Raw genomic sequence first — 12,007 nt, 5'->3', positions numbered from 1 at the left:
AACATAAATCCTTTTAATTTGTCATGTCATGAAATCCAAAAACTCCATCAATCAAGAACCAAACTATTCAAGTGAATAGAAATGACATCAAGTTATATTAACTTTGAAATTATTAACTGAAATAAGGCTTAATAAATATAAAATCAAAAATTGTGAGCTGTTAAGAACATAGCATTTCCTCAGATTTAGCAGTTCCTCATCCAACCACTAGTGGGAGCTGCAGCAGCAGCACCACAAGTCCGCAGTCTTTACTGAGTCAGAGCTACAGCCCAGCCACGGGCTACAGGGCTCAGCTCAGCCAGTCTGGAGCGTTTTTACAATTTTTAAGTTCTTCTGTGTATGAAATAAAGATTTTTGTAACCGAATAATACAGCTCTCTACAGTTCATCTTTCAGCCCAATCAGCTAACAGCAGCCGTTTAGAGCATGAGTCACTGCTGGGATTACATTATAAACAGGTCAGTTATCGCGCTGCTAACCTCAGGATGTTTATAACTACGGAGTTTAGTGGACACACCACGGCTGCAAGGTTAGACTGTTGAAGGCTACTGAAGACTATTAAAGGCTATTGGAGGTTATTGAAAGGGTTATTGAGGGCAGAAATCAGTAAAGGCTGGTTAGATAAGTGATTCACGTCCTCGTACTTTGCTGCGGTGAAACTGCGACTAGCGCTGTCACAGTGATGTTTATTAACGTCATTAAAACAGATTTTGTCAGCTATTGTCTTATAAATGTTTACACAGAACTTATATCTCTCCTAAAAAGCGTTTATTTTGGTCAGTAACACTCTTCGTAACACAAAAGGCATACCGGTCTTTCGCCTTGAAGCACAGCCGTCCGTCTGCATCAACTTCTCTTTTTCTGGACATTATGGGATAAACATTTATATGTCTCAATTCCACCCGCGAAGTTACACCTTCCCTCCGGCAGGGTTTCCACATCAATGACTACACTGCCGTGTAGTGGCAGTAAGCCGTAACTTTGCGGGTAATACAATCGACAAGCATTGTGGGAAATGTATTTTTTGGTCAAAGAACGCTTCTGACTTATTTATTATAGACACTAAGATCTTACAAGCTCTCGCGGGCCACATAAAAAGACGTGGCGGGCCACATTTGGCCCGCGGGCCTTGTGTTTGACACATGTGCCATAGACAGTGGTGTGGGGGGGTTACAAAGGCTAGAAAAAAGGTGCTATGTTCTGAAAAGTGTCAGTTTCTGTCTACCAAAGGCTGTGCTGAGTTACATTTTCATTTACTACATGAAATTACTGCTTCTTCACTGAACCTTATCACTTTATAATTTTTTTCCAGTTGCCATAGTCAGGACAGAGGTCAATGCTTTAAGTCTCTAATACTCTAACAACCATCGCAGCATCTCTGTTCATTTATCTTCTTTTTATTGCATCATTGGGCACAAGGGTACCACACACACACAGTCACTCACACATTCATACCTAGGGGGCAATTTAGCATGGTCAATTTAGCATGGAAGTGGAAGTACCCGGAGGAAACACACCAAACTCCTCGGAGACAGATACTGGAGCGACGATCAAACCTGTAACCCCAGGCCTCTAAAGCTGTGTAGCATGCACACACACCACCAGCTGTGTGCCATACCATGCTAGCATCCTTATATACGCAACCCCAATAAAATGCAAATGATAATCAGAATGGTCCTTTTTATATTTGTTCTAAAGTGTTCATTTCCTCAAAAAAAAAAAGATCTTGCATACTATTTTGTCTGACCATACCACATGCTTCCACTGTGTAATGGTCCATTCCAGGCATATCAAAGAGCAGGAAAGTCAACACCACTTCTGGATATGGTTAACATAATGCTTTTGTTTTGCAAAGTAAAGTTTCAGAAGACATTTAAAAAAGGTTTGCCAAAGCTATCTCTTGTCCATGTGTTTCTATCAGCTATTGTTCCTGATGGAGAGCTTATGCTTTCTCTCCTGTCCTTTATACACTATATTCAAGGGACAATATGATTCACTGTTGAGGGAGAAATATACAATATTTGGCAATGCAAAGTCCTTGTCTTTCATGGACACTGCTTTATCACCAAATTGTGATTTTAAACAACTGCATGCATACTGTTTTTGGAATGTGTTGCATGCATGAAATGCAGGACTGGTTGTATAATAACAAAATAAATCAAGTTGACCAGAAAAAACATGAAATATCTTTGCTTATAACTGCCTGCAGTTAAAAAAAAATAAAAATGAAAATAAAAAAATCTGTATTCTGCATACTGTCTCTTTTTTTATTTGAGAGTATACTATCTATTTACTTAATAAGCAATGTATGAAAAAAATTTAACATGAAATTACGCATAATGTGAAGAAGCTCCTTCAGTTTTTACTGTTGAAGGATATATTAAGGAAAATGTATCCTGTTTTTATTACACACAAGCTTAGTTTTTTCACATATTACAAAATAAAAGCTAATGTAGGTATTACATTCAAATAAGTAGGATTTCACAACTGTCTATTGTAATATAAAAATATAAAAATATAAAAGCATACGATACAATGTTTTCCTGATTTCATGAAATTACATCATGGGAATACACTCCCTCAACAGACAGCATTTTGCAGGGAATAAATTCCTGAATTTTCATGCCACAAACAACCTTTTCTAAGCAAAGCGAAGGCCAAAACACAAAAACTCATTTGGGTATTTTTGTCTCTAGGCCTCATGTCCTTGAGCATCTCTCTCCATGGCTGAAACAAGTGAAAATTAAACATTTAACAGTATTCAGCAAGCAGCGAGAACACGGAATCAGGAAAATACCACAAGGCAAGGTAGGGCATACCTTTGAGTAATTCTGTACACTGTTCCGATGCAATAGACATATTTTCACTGCAATAACACTAGCAAGCCTTCTTTCACTGGTTTTTAAAAAGATTCAGCTCAGCTTATGAAAAAACTGCCCCAAAAGACACCCTGCATTCTGAAGACACAGGTGTATAGTGCAAAACACGAACGCAATACTAACGTGTTTAAGTCTGAGAATGCCACGTCCTGAGTGGCTGGTTTAACGCTGGTCCTCGCCGTGGTTCTGTGGAGAGTTTAGGGTGGTGGTTTGGAGCAGAATATGAGGAGGAGGACAGGGGGGAATGATTGACAGCCTGCTGGAGGGCAAGTCAGGAGAAGGGATGTGGAGCAGGCACTTTTTTCGATGGTACTGCAGTCTTCGAGAAAAAAAAAAAGAAAAAGAAAAAACCCTGGAACCTGGAGAAAATAAAACTCCACTCTACAACCTGAGGTTCCTCCATAACAAAATGTATTCTAAATGTAAGGTCTGGGTTTTTCTTGTAGCCAAGTGCCTCTCCACTGTGGCCTGCATGAGCTGCTTTAAGAATCTTCTCACTGGTGTAATGGGAAGCTCTGTAGTATGACCTGACCAGACCAGCATGCAATACAGCCAATAACCCACAGATACTTATCTCAGTGCACAGCTTAGTGCACAGATACAGAGCCCTGTGAATGATCTTGCCTGTAGGCTATCATTGCTGGGTAGGAATGCTGATGAAGGATAAGCCCATTTTCTGTCATAAAAATCATATTCATTAGGGCATGAAAGTCAACTATCCAACCACAATCAACACTCTGATGCGATGATGGGCTTGATACGACCTCTAATTGAATAAAAAGTAAGATATGATAAAATTCCAAAGCCCTTGCCCACACAACAGACCTTGTGCCCATCCACACACATCTGACCAGTTTAAGAGTAGCCTATATGTTTATTTATACAGTAGCTCTCATGTGAGTCAACCGCCCAAACCCACACAGTGTCAAAGTATGGTGTTACACAGTATACCGTAAGAGAAAAAAGGTGAGGACAGCTAATCCCCAGAGTACTACTTCTCTCTCTCTCTTACTACTTCTCAGTTTCTCTCTCTTACACACACACACACACTGATGTGCACATGAAGACACACATGCAGAGACAGACACATATCCACTGTAGCCTGGGGCCATGCTCAAGCCAAACTTTACCAGAATTATGTATTTTTTCCCCAAAATTCACATCTGCAGAATCAGCATTTGTGTGTGCTGCTACTCCACAGTGAGAGCTCAAAAACACTCAGGTCCATAAGTATCTGGACAGTGACTATTTGTAATTTTGCCTCTAAACATCACTTCAGAGTATTTAAAGTAATTAAGATGTGACTAATGTGTAGATTTTCAACTTTAATTTAGGGGTTTAAAATATACATATTACATGAAATAAATTAAAAGGAATTTTTATAGTCCCTTCACTTCTACAGGCTCAGGTGTAATTGGATACGTAAGTGATACATGGCCAGGTGTGACCTGTTCCCTCACAACACATTTATTGCCAAATCGGCATTTTGTAGCTATTCTTGGGAACTCAATATGCAGTACATAAAGGTGTGGATGCAAGAGAGATGACTAGGGTAAGATAATAAAACAAAACATTAGGCAGGTTGCGGACACTTTAAAAGAGGCCAAATCAACAATTTAGCCTATTCCTTAAAACATGAATGAACTGGTTACATCAGCATCACCAAAACACTGTAAAGACAAAACACAAAAATCTGAAGCAGATAAATGTATATTATTCTTACAGCAAAAAAACAAACAAAATTATTATCTTATCAAGTCACGAACACTCTGAAGAATGCAGGCATATCATTGACACAGGCTACAGTCAAGAGATATCCTTATGAATTTAAATAAAAAGGGTTAACTTCAAGATGCAAACCACTCAAGACTAGAAAGGCCAGACTAGATTGCTATAAAACATTCAAGTATGTCTAGTTCTAAAACAAAATTGTATCAGTAGATGACACAGATCCAAAGCAAGCACCATGTCATCTGTTAAACATGGTAGAGGCACTGTTATAGCATTAAAAGTAAAGGGTTGCTAAATAAATTAGGTCACTACTGTGCTGCAAATGGATGTCATACTTTGTGACCTCTCAAAACATTATGCAGACTGCCTTTTGAGTGATGTTGGCTGCATGATAAATTTCTTTTCATTTGTATCATCTGCAGTAGACTAATAAAGGTCAAACTCTTTAGAAAAATTATTTTTAGCATCCTCAGGAGTACCCTGTTTAAGTCATTGCGCACTTCCAATAATATGTGTGGAAAAGACCAGGCTTTAGTATCCAAGTCCCAAATTTTCGTTTTTAGACCAAGAAAGGTTATGTTAAACTGCTACCTCTTTAAATGAACTTCAACCCAGAGAGATCATATAGCTATAATATATTTATTGATTAATACATCCATATAATAATATTGAGGCTTGTGTCAATGATTTAATTGAGCTCTTTTTATTTATTTTAGGAGATTACATGAAAATGGTATTATATTATATATATATATATATATATATATATATATACAGATTAAATGTACATATAAACATAGAAAAAAGAGAGCTCCCTAACTTTTTAATGGCACAGTAAAAAGTGTTTAAACCAACAGTTCTGCAGTTTTACTGGACAAAACAAAATGATAGCGAGACCAGGAGCACTAGGCAGTAGAAGATGTCTAACCCTGTCTGAAAGGACCACTTAAAGAAGGGTGACGCAGAAGGCTTAATGTTTTATTACTTTACATTATTCACTATGCATAATCTCCTGCATGTTTTACTGATATTCAATTGATAAGAAAACATATAATTATTTATTCCGAGCTGAAAAAAAAAACTGAAAGTCATTACAGATTATTTTCACTCAAAACATATCACAAAAACTTTCTGCTGTCGCACTAACTTTCTTGCACACAAAACTTAATCCAGACATTAACTGAGTGGGAGAGGGTTAATTCTATATTAAGAAGATTAGGCAAATTGTTTGGCTAAGAGGGTGTTGGAGATACGGCAGTAGCTAAGTAGGCCCATTTGAGACCCCTCTACCTCTCATACCAGTTTGTTTGTGTGTGTATATATGAGATTACTCAGAGCCTGAAAAGCTGCTATTATGGGTCTCTGTAGGATGCATGTGTGTGTTGAGTGTTCTAGGGATGTGTGTGTGAGTGTGTATGTGTGTGTGTGTTTATGGGTTGGGGGGTTGAGAGGCTGTAATTGTGTCCATTTGAAGAAGCAGCACACCTGGCCCTGAATAAAGAACTATGTAAATGAGTCCTGCCAGCCAGGGCTTTCATTACACTGCTTGCACTGTTTCATCTGCCCTTCTCTCTCTCAACTCCATTAATCATCCCTCACAGCATATCACACAGCCAAACACACTTTCATTAGCACTAATGTGGCTTCAGAACATCACACTCCAGAGTCTGTCAGAGACATAGGCTGGCATATGTTCATTCGGACATTATTGTTTTGATCGGAAAGTGATAGAAATAGTGCAGATCGGACAGGATTAACTGGCTGTGTTAGCAGTGTTTGGTGCAGCAGACGGAATGAAGTGAATGGAAGCAAGAAGTGTACAACAAGATCACCCGCAGACCGTAGTAACCCAGTAAACGTAGTTCTCGCAATCAGAAGTGTCTCTGTTTCGAATCAAAAGCCCTAAAGCTATGTATATTGCATGGCAGGCTCATGACTGATTTAGCAGCGTTTCTTCACTAAACTTGTGATGAGGAGGTTCACGGCACAGACTGAAACGATACAGGCTGCGGCGGATAAGGCTGCACAGACACACTGAGCTATATCACAGCCCAGAACTGATAATTATATACAGTCATAAGGGGATCAACACAGCATATGGATGCGAATTACGGTGGAGAACTGATCGAGGGAGATGGAATATTCACAGTGTCTGCATGAGAGTGTGTGTGCGTGCGCACGTGTTATAAATATTTAATGGAGGAATACTGTGATGCCCAGTTTCAGCCTAGGGCTCTAATACACGCCACTTAAGGGATGAGTGCATATAGACCTTTCATCATCCTTGCTGCAAACACAAACATACGCACACACACACAAACACACACCTCCTCCAGCTGCAGCCTGACCTGGAATTCAGTCAGTGTGGTACCCTCCCTCGCACCCTGAATTAAGAGCATTCTCACTCTGAATTGAGCACATGGGATTGCCTTCGCTCCAACACACAGTGTACTTGAACTGTGTACTCTCTTCATCTCATACATGTTGTACATATTAGTATGCACCCCCCCCCTACACATTTCCAAAGTCTTACTCTTGCATCCATGCTTCTCTCCCTTCCTCTCTTTCTCTCTCACAGACCTTGATGTCTCATTTCCTTAGCTAGGTTGGCTCTGAATCAGCAGAGGTTCTCTAACAGGTCAGCACTCTCAGGCATTACAATTACTGCCTACATAAGCCTCATAGCTTACTTACTCCCTCACACATACACAGGCATGCACAAACAAACATGTAGATGCTACGGCTGCACAGACAGAACATCATATTAGAATTATACTGCTATGCTGCATGTTGCTGCTTCGATGTGTCTTACAATTTATTAAAATCTTAACTCACTGGGGAAGGCTTGATTAGACATGCTTGCATTATATATTAATAAAATGATGTACAATTGTTAGATTACCAGAATATTTGATTCATCAAAACCAACTTATTATTCACTTATCTAGTCGTGGCAGTGACTGGTAAGGACACTCAATTAAGTGCAAGTACTAGTCTTGCAAATAAAAGCAATGTACAAGTCTATAAGTAAAAGGCATTGGAAGCTGTTAAGGTAAAGCTGTTGTTGTTGTTGTTAAAACACTGTATGAGCAAAGACAGAGAAAAGTAATCCATCCCTTCCATTTTTCCCTTTGTAAACAAATTTTCATGTCAGTGATGTCATTAGCCCCTTCCCTATCTGCTATCATTTAATGAATAACCTGATTGCAATAATCTGTTCTCTGCTTTCTTTATCACTCCAAAACAACAGAAACAGCAAAACATGCGATTTAAATGCCCGTTATATGTTTAAAAGACATTTAAGTTATGAATGTGCTGATACTTAGTAAGTACACAGGTAATCTGGTTTGATTGTGCAGGCTAAAAGACAGAAACTGAGCTAACTGTGAGCAGCCATCACCCCTCCCCCATGAAGGTTCTGCACCCAGCACTTTATGCAGTGTGTTGCAGTAACAAATGTAATTGATTTTTTTTAAGGAATCATTAGCATCAGGCTGATGCCTAGATTTGGCCGACATTTTAAATTGATACTTGGTTAAAAGACATACACGTTAATAACTTTGTTATACTTAAGTTATAAAAGTGTATATTGGCATCAACATTAGCAGTTATATACATAGATGTAATATCGGCATTGGCCCAGAATTTCCACATTGATGTGGCCCCAGTTGAAAGTTTCCAGGCAAAAGCAGTAGTATTGCTTGTAACAGTGTCATGTGAGCATTGTTCTGACCATTTTGCAATTTTTTCTATTACAGTCAGTGGAGCATCACAATGATTCCTAAGCTATGTACAAATGATTCATAATGTTTCTTTACTAAATTTCTGTACCTAATTTTTGACGCCAAACATTTTATGTTTAACGTTTCAATCAAAAGTAATTAACAGAGAATACCAGTGTGTCATTGTTTCATTCATTCAATGACTGTTTGATAGTCATTGTGATATTGGCCAATTCTGATTATGCATCCCAATACAAGGGTCAATATATATCACGTGAACGAGTACACAAACCAAACAGTCACATATATTCCTCCATTCACACAGATTTTATCCTCAGCATTTCCATAACATCTACAAAGAGTAAAAGCATTGCTAATTCTATTTTATATACTTTTAAAACACAAATTGAATCATATTGTATAATAATAATAATTGATTACCTAAAGTTTTCTGCAACAAATGGTTTCAAAAGTTATTTATAGAGCATCATAACAGGCAAAATTCCATGGCAGTGTTGTTACAGTTTTAGTGTGCCAAGTTAAACAGGAGGGAGGGAAGAGAGAAAGAGAGAGAGATACAGAGTGAGAAAGAGAGTGTTGTGGAAAGGCGGATCGCTCCCTGATTACTGAGCCTATTAATGCAGTGAGCTGAACGTGCTTATCAGCCGCATGTCCTAGAATGGAAGTGAGCTCTCCGTCTCTCTCCTCGGAGAGCAGAAGCAGTTGTTAGTCAAGGTGTTAGGGCGCAGTGCACAGAGGCATGCGTCCTGCCAGTGCACTCCACGGCTTGTGTTCTCATTACAGCGTGCTGGATACGCAGCCAACAAATCCCATCATTAAGCAGGGCACCTCCCCTGGGTCTCTCGCACGCATCCTGACGCCAAGCAGGAGAGGTAATACTAAAAATAATGTGCTAAATAAAGCATTTGAAGGGCCATATGCAAAAGCCTGGAGCTGTACAACAGTTCAGCTTGAGAAAACTAGTAGGCTAACATGTTTCTCTGTGCCCAAGGTTAGCAGTTCTGCACATATTGGTGGTTCCTGAGTGGAACCAAAAGTGTGAAATAAGCTAGGCTTGAGGTTTTCTATGAAGGTTTCATCAGTTAAAGGTTTCACAACCTTTGAGCACTTCTGGGACTGTAATGAGTAATGTTGTTTATGCTATGGCTTTAGAAGCACTTGCCCAAAAGCAATGCTCCTCAAACAGCCCCAACAACAAAACAAAAAAGCCACAGCAGATGACTAAATTTGGGCACTTTCTCAAAGCGCTAGAGGGCACAACTTTTGCCAATTATTGGCAGTCTACTAGTCAGAAATTGGCAGCTGGTGAGCCCATGCTGGAGGCCATCAATCAAGTGACAAAAAATTGTCAAGTGAAGAAAAAAGTCCTTTACTGAAATAGTCCAGCGTACTATTCACATTCTCCTAATGTGAATTCAATCCATTTCAGTTCATAAGAAACACAAGCTTAGCCCAATCTCATTCAATCATATCGCTTGTGCCTTGCAAATAATCCAACATTCAAACAAACACTCTTATATATCTTATACTAAATAACTCTTATGTAGCCATCAACTACAAACAAAATGATCTTGACATTGTTTTACACATTTTTGGTAAATAAAGATTAGATACTTATTCAAAAGTTCACTGTTTTAAAGACCTTTCCTGCTAAAATAAACATAAATAAAACTACAATATTTTCTTCCTATAAGGATTTAAAACCAGCGGTGTGCAAAATCAAAGTAAAGGAATACAAAAAATCTAAGTTTCCCCATTTTTTTATGTATTATGTCACGCCTAGAGCTAAAAGCACTCCTGTTTCTCCTACACTCAGCTCTACTTGTGATCTGCAGCCTCCGGACTACGTTGCCCAGTATGCACCACACACGGACATTACACACAATCCCCATCACATGACTCTTCCAGGAAGCAGGTGACCTGAGTAGTAGCCCTATAAAAGAGGCTCATTTGCTCTTAGTCTTTGCTGAGTGTTGATGGTTCTATCCTTGTTTTGTTTACCAACCTCAATTTTTGCCTACCCTCTGATATTGCCTTGCCGTGTATGATCTCTGGACTGATTACCTACCCTGGTATGATATCTCTTTTTCTTACTGAAGTTTGCCATTGTTGACCCTTTTCTATTTGACCATCCCTTTGCCTAATATTTATAAATAAAATACACTTATATCTGTATCTGTGCGTGAATGAGTTCTGCCCAGCCATGACAGATCAACAGCAAAAGAAAAAAGGGAGAGAAATGGGAGACAACAATTTTAGCTATAGTGTTTTGCGTTACTGCTTCTTTTGTATTAGTGACAAAATCTCTTTTTTCAGTGGTTAAGCACATATAACGTACAAATAACTAACATTTATTCTCCAATTACACACCAGAGTGATGTCACTGCAATTGTGTGGCTGTGCTTAATGTGTTGTATCACAGTTCTCGAGGTACAGTGTTTACAAACAGTACCAGATTTATCCACAAGCTCCATTCACGTAACAGACATATGTTTAGTCTGTATGTTTTCACTGCAGCTCTGTGTCAAGATTGAGAGAATTATTACTGTTAAAAATAACAATGGGAGTAAATCAGTTATTCACATTGTTGTGGTTAACTTCACGATTAATGAGTGGCTCACGCACGTCATGAACCATTCCATAATGATGTAGCCAAACAATTAACATTTAAATAATTGGCAAGTAATTTAATCATCGATTTTAGTTGACCAAGTCAATTAGGTACTAGTCCCCTAATGTATACAGAACCTTACTGTAGATTAACTACAAAAGGGAGGGGGTGGGGAAAGAAAGGGAGAGAGAGAGTGCTAGAGAGGGAGATAATAAGAGAGAGCCTGCAAGAGAATGTGAGAGAGAGAGAGAGAGAGATATTCACTGCAGTGAGCTGTGGTATAGGATGCAGGCAGGGCAGAGGAGCGGCAGAAACACAGCTGCCCTGCTGAAGCCAGACTACAATGGGTTCCACCCTTAACTATCGCAGGCTGTGTTAACTGCTGCTGTGGTGATAAGCAGAAGCATTACTGGAAAATTCTGCTGCAGGTGTGTTGTGTGCATGATTTTGTGTGTGTGTGTGTGTGTGTGTGTGTATGACAAGGCTGACTGACGACTGAGTCTGCCATGCGCCCTTGACTCGCGGCTAGCAAACAATGCCTGTAGGGGCTGCAGAGGGTTCATTATCACGCAGATACCCCCCCCCACCCCCCCCCACCACAGCCCCCTAAACACACACACACACACCATGTTGAGGACGCCGCAGCAGTCTTACCCCTTCCCGAAGGCACCTCATTAACACGGTGTAGGCGGCAGAAGGAACGACCCACAATCCTCCTGGGTGCTCTTTCTTCTCCTCCTACGGGGGGAGAGAGACAGAGAGAGAGAGTGAGAGGGAGTGAGAGTGTGAGAGAGAGAGAGAGAGAGAAACAGATTAAGAGAGAGAGATACAGAAAGAGAGATACAGTTAGATTACCAGTAAGTGAAAAGAGCGACTCATTTCATTGGGGGAACAATTAAGGGTGGTGCAAAACAGTCGTCATAATTGGACAAAATAAATCAACATGTTCAAAAATAACTGTGACTCTGCACTGCCAGCCCTGCTGCAGGTAAACGAAACAGACTAGATACAGATCCTGTAAAAAGGAGCATGTCAATTAGAGAG

The 12,007-nt window shown here is 39.5% G+C and overlaps 1 protein-coding gene across 5 annotated transcripts in view; it reads right to left on the bottom strand.

Annotated features, from left to right (window-relative positions):
* Nucleotides 1-12,007, bottom strand: part of ulk4 (unc-51 like kinase 4) — a 121,733-nt gene that overhangs the window by 86,178 nt on the left and 23,548 nt on the right. For all 5 annotated transcript variants that reach the window (XM_022673657.2, XM_022673654.2, XM_022673656.2 and 2 more), the window contains exon 19: nt 11,618-11,701. In XM_022673657.2, the coding sequence (XP_022529378.2) occupies nt 11,618-11,701 (84 nt within the window). The remainder of the gene's footprint in view (nt 1-11,617; nt 11,702-12,007) is intronic.

Source organism: Astyanax mexicanus, chromosome 6 (assembly GCF_023375975.1).
Source record: "Astyanax mexicanus isolate ESR-SI-001 chromosome 6, AstMex3_surface, whole genome shotgun sequence".
NCBI classification, from domain to species: Eukaryota; Metazoa; Chordata; class Actinopteri; order Characiformes; family Acestrorhamphidae; genus Astyanax; species Astyanax mexicanus.
Note: the sequence above shows the minus strand (reverse complement) of the source record. Positions and strands in the feature narration are given on the sequence as shown.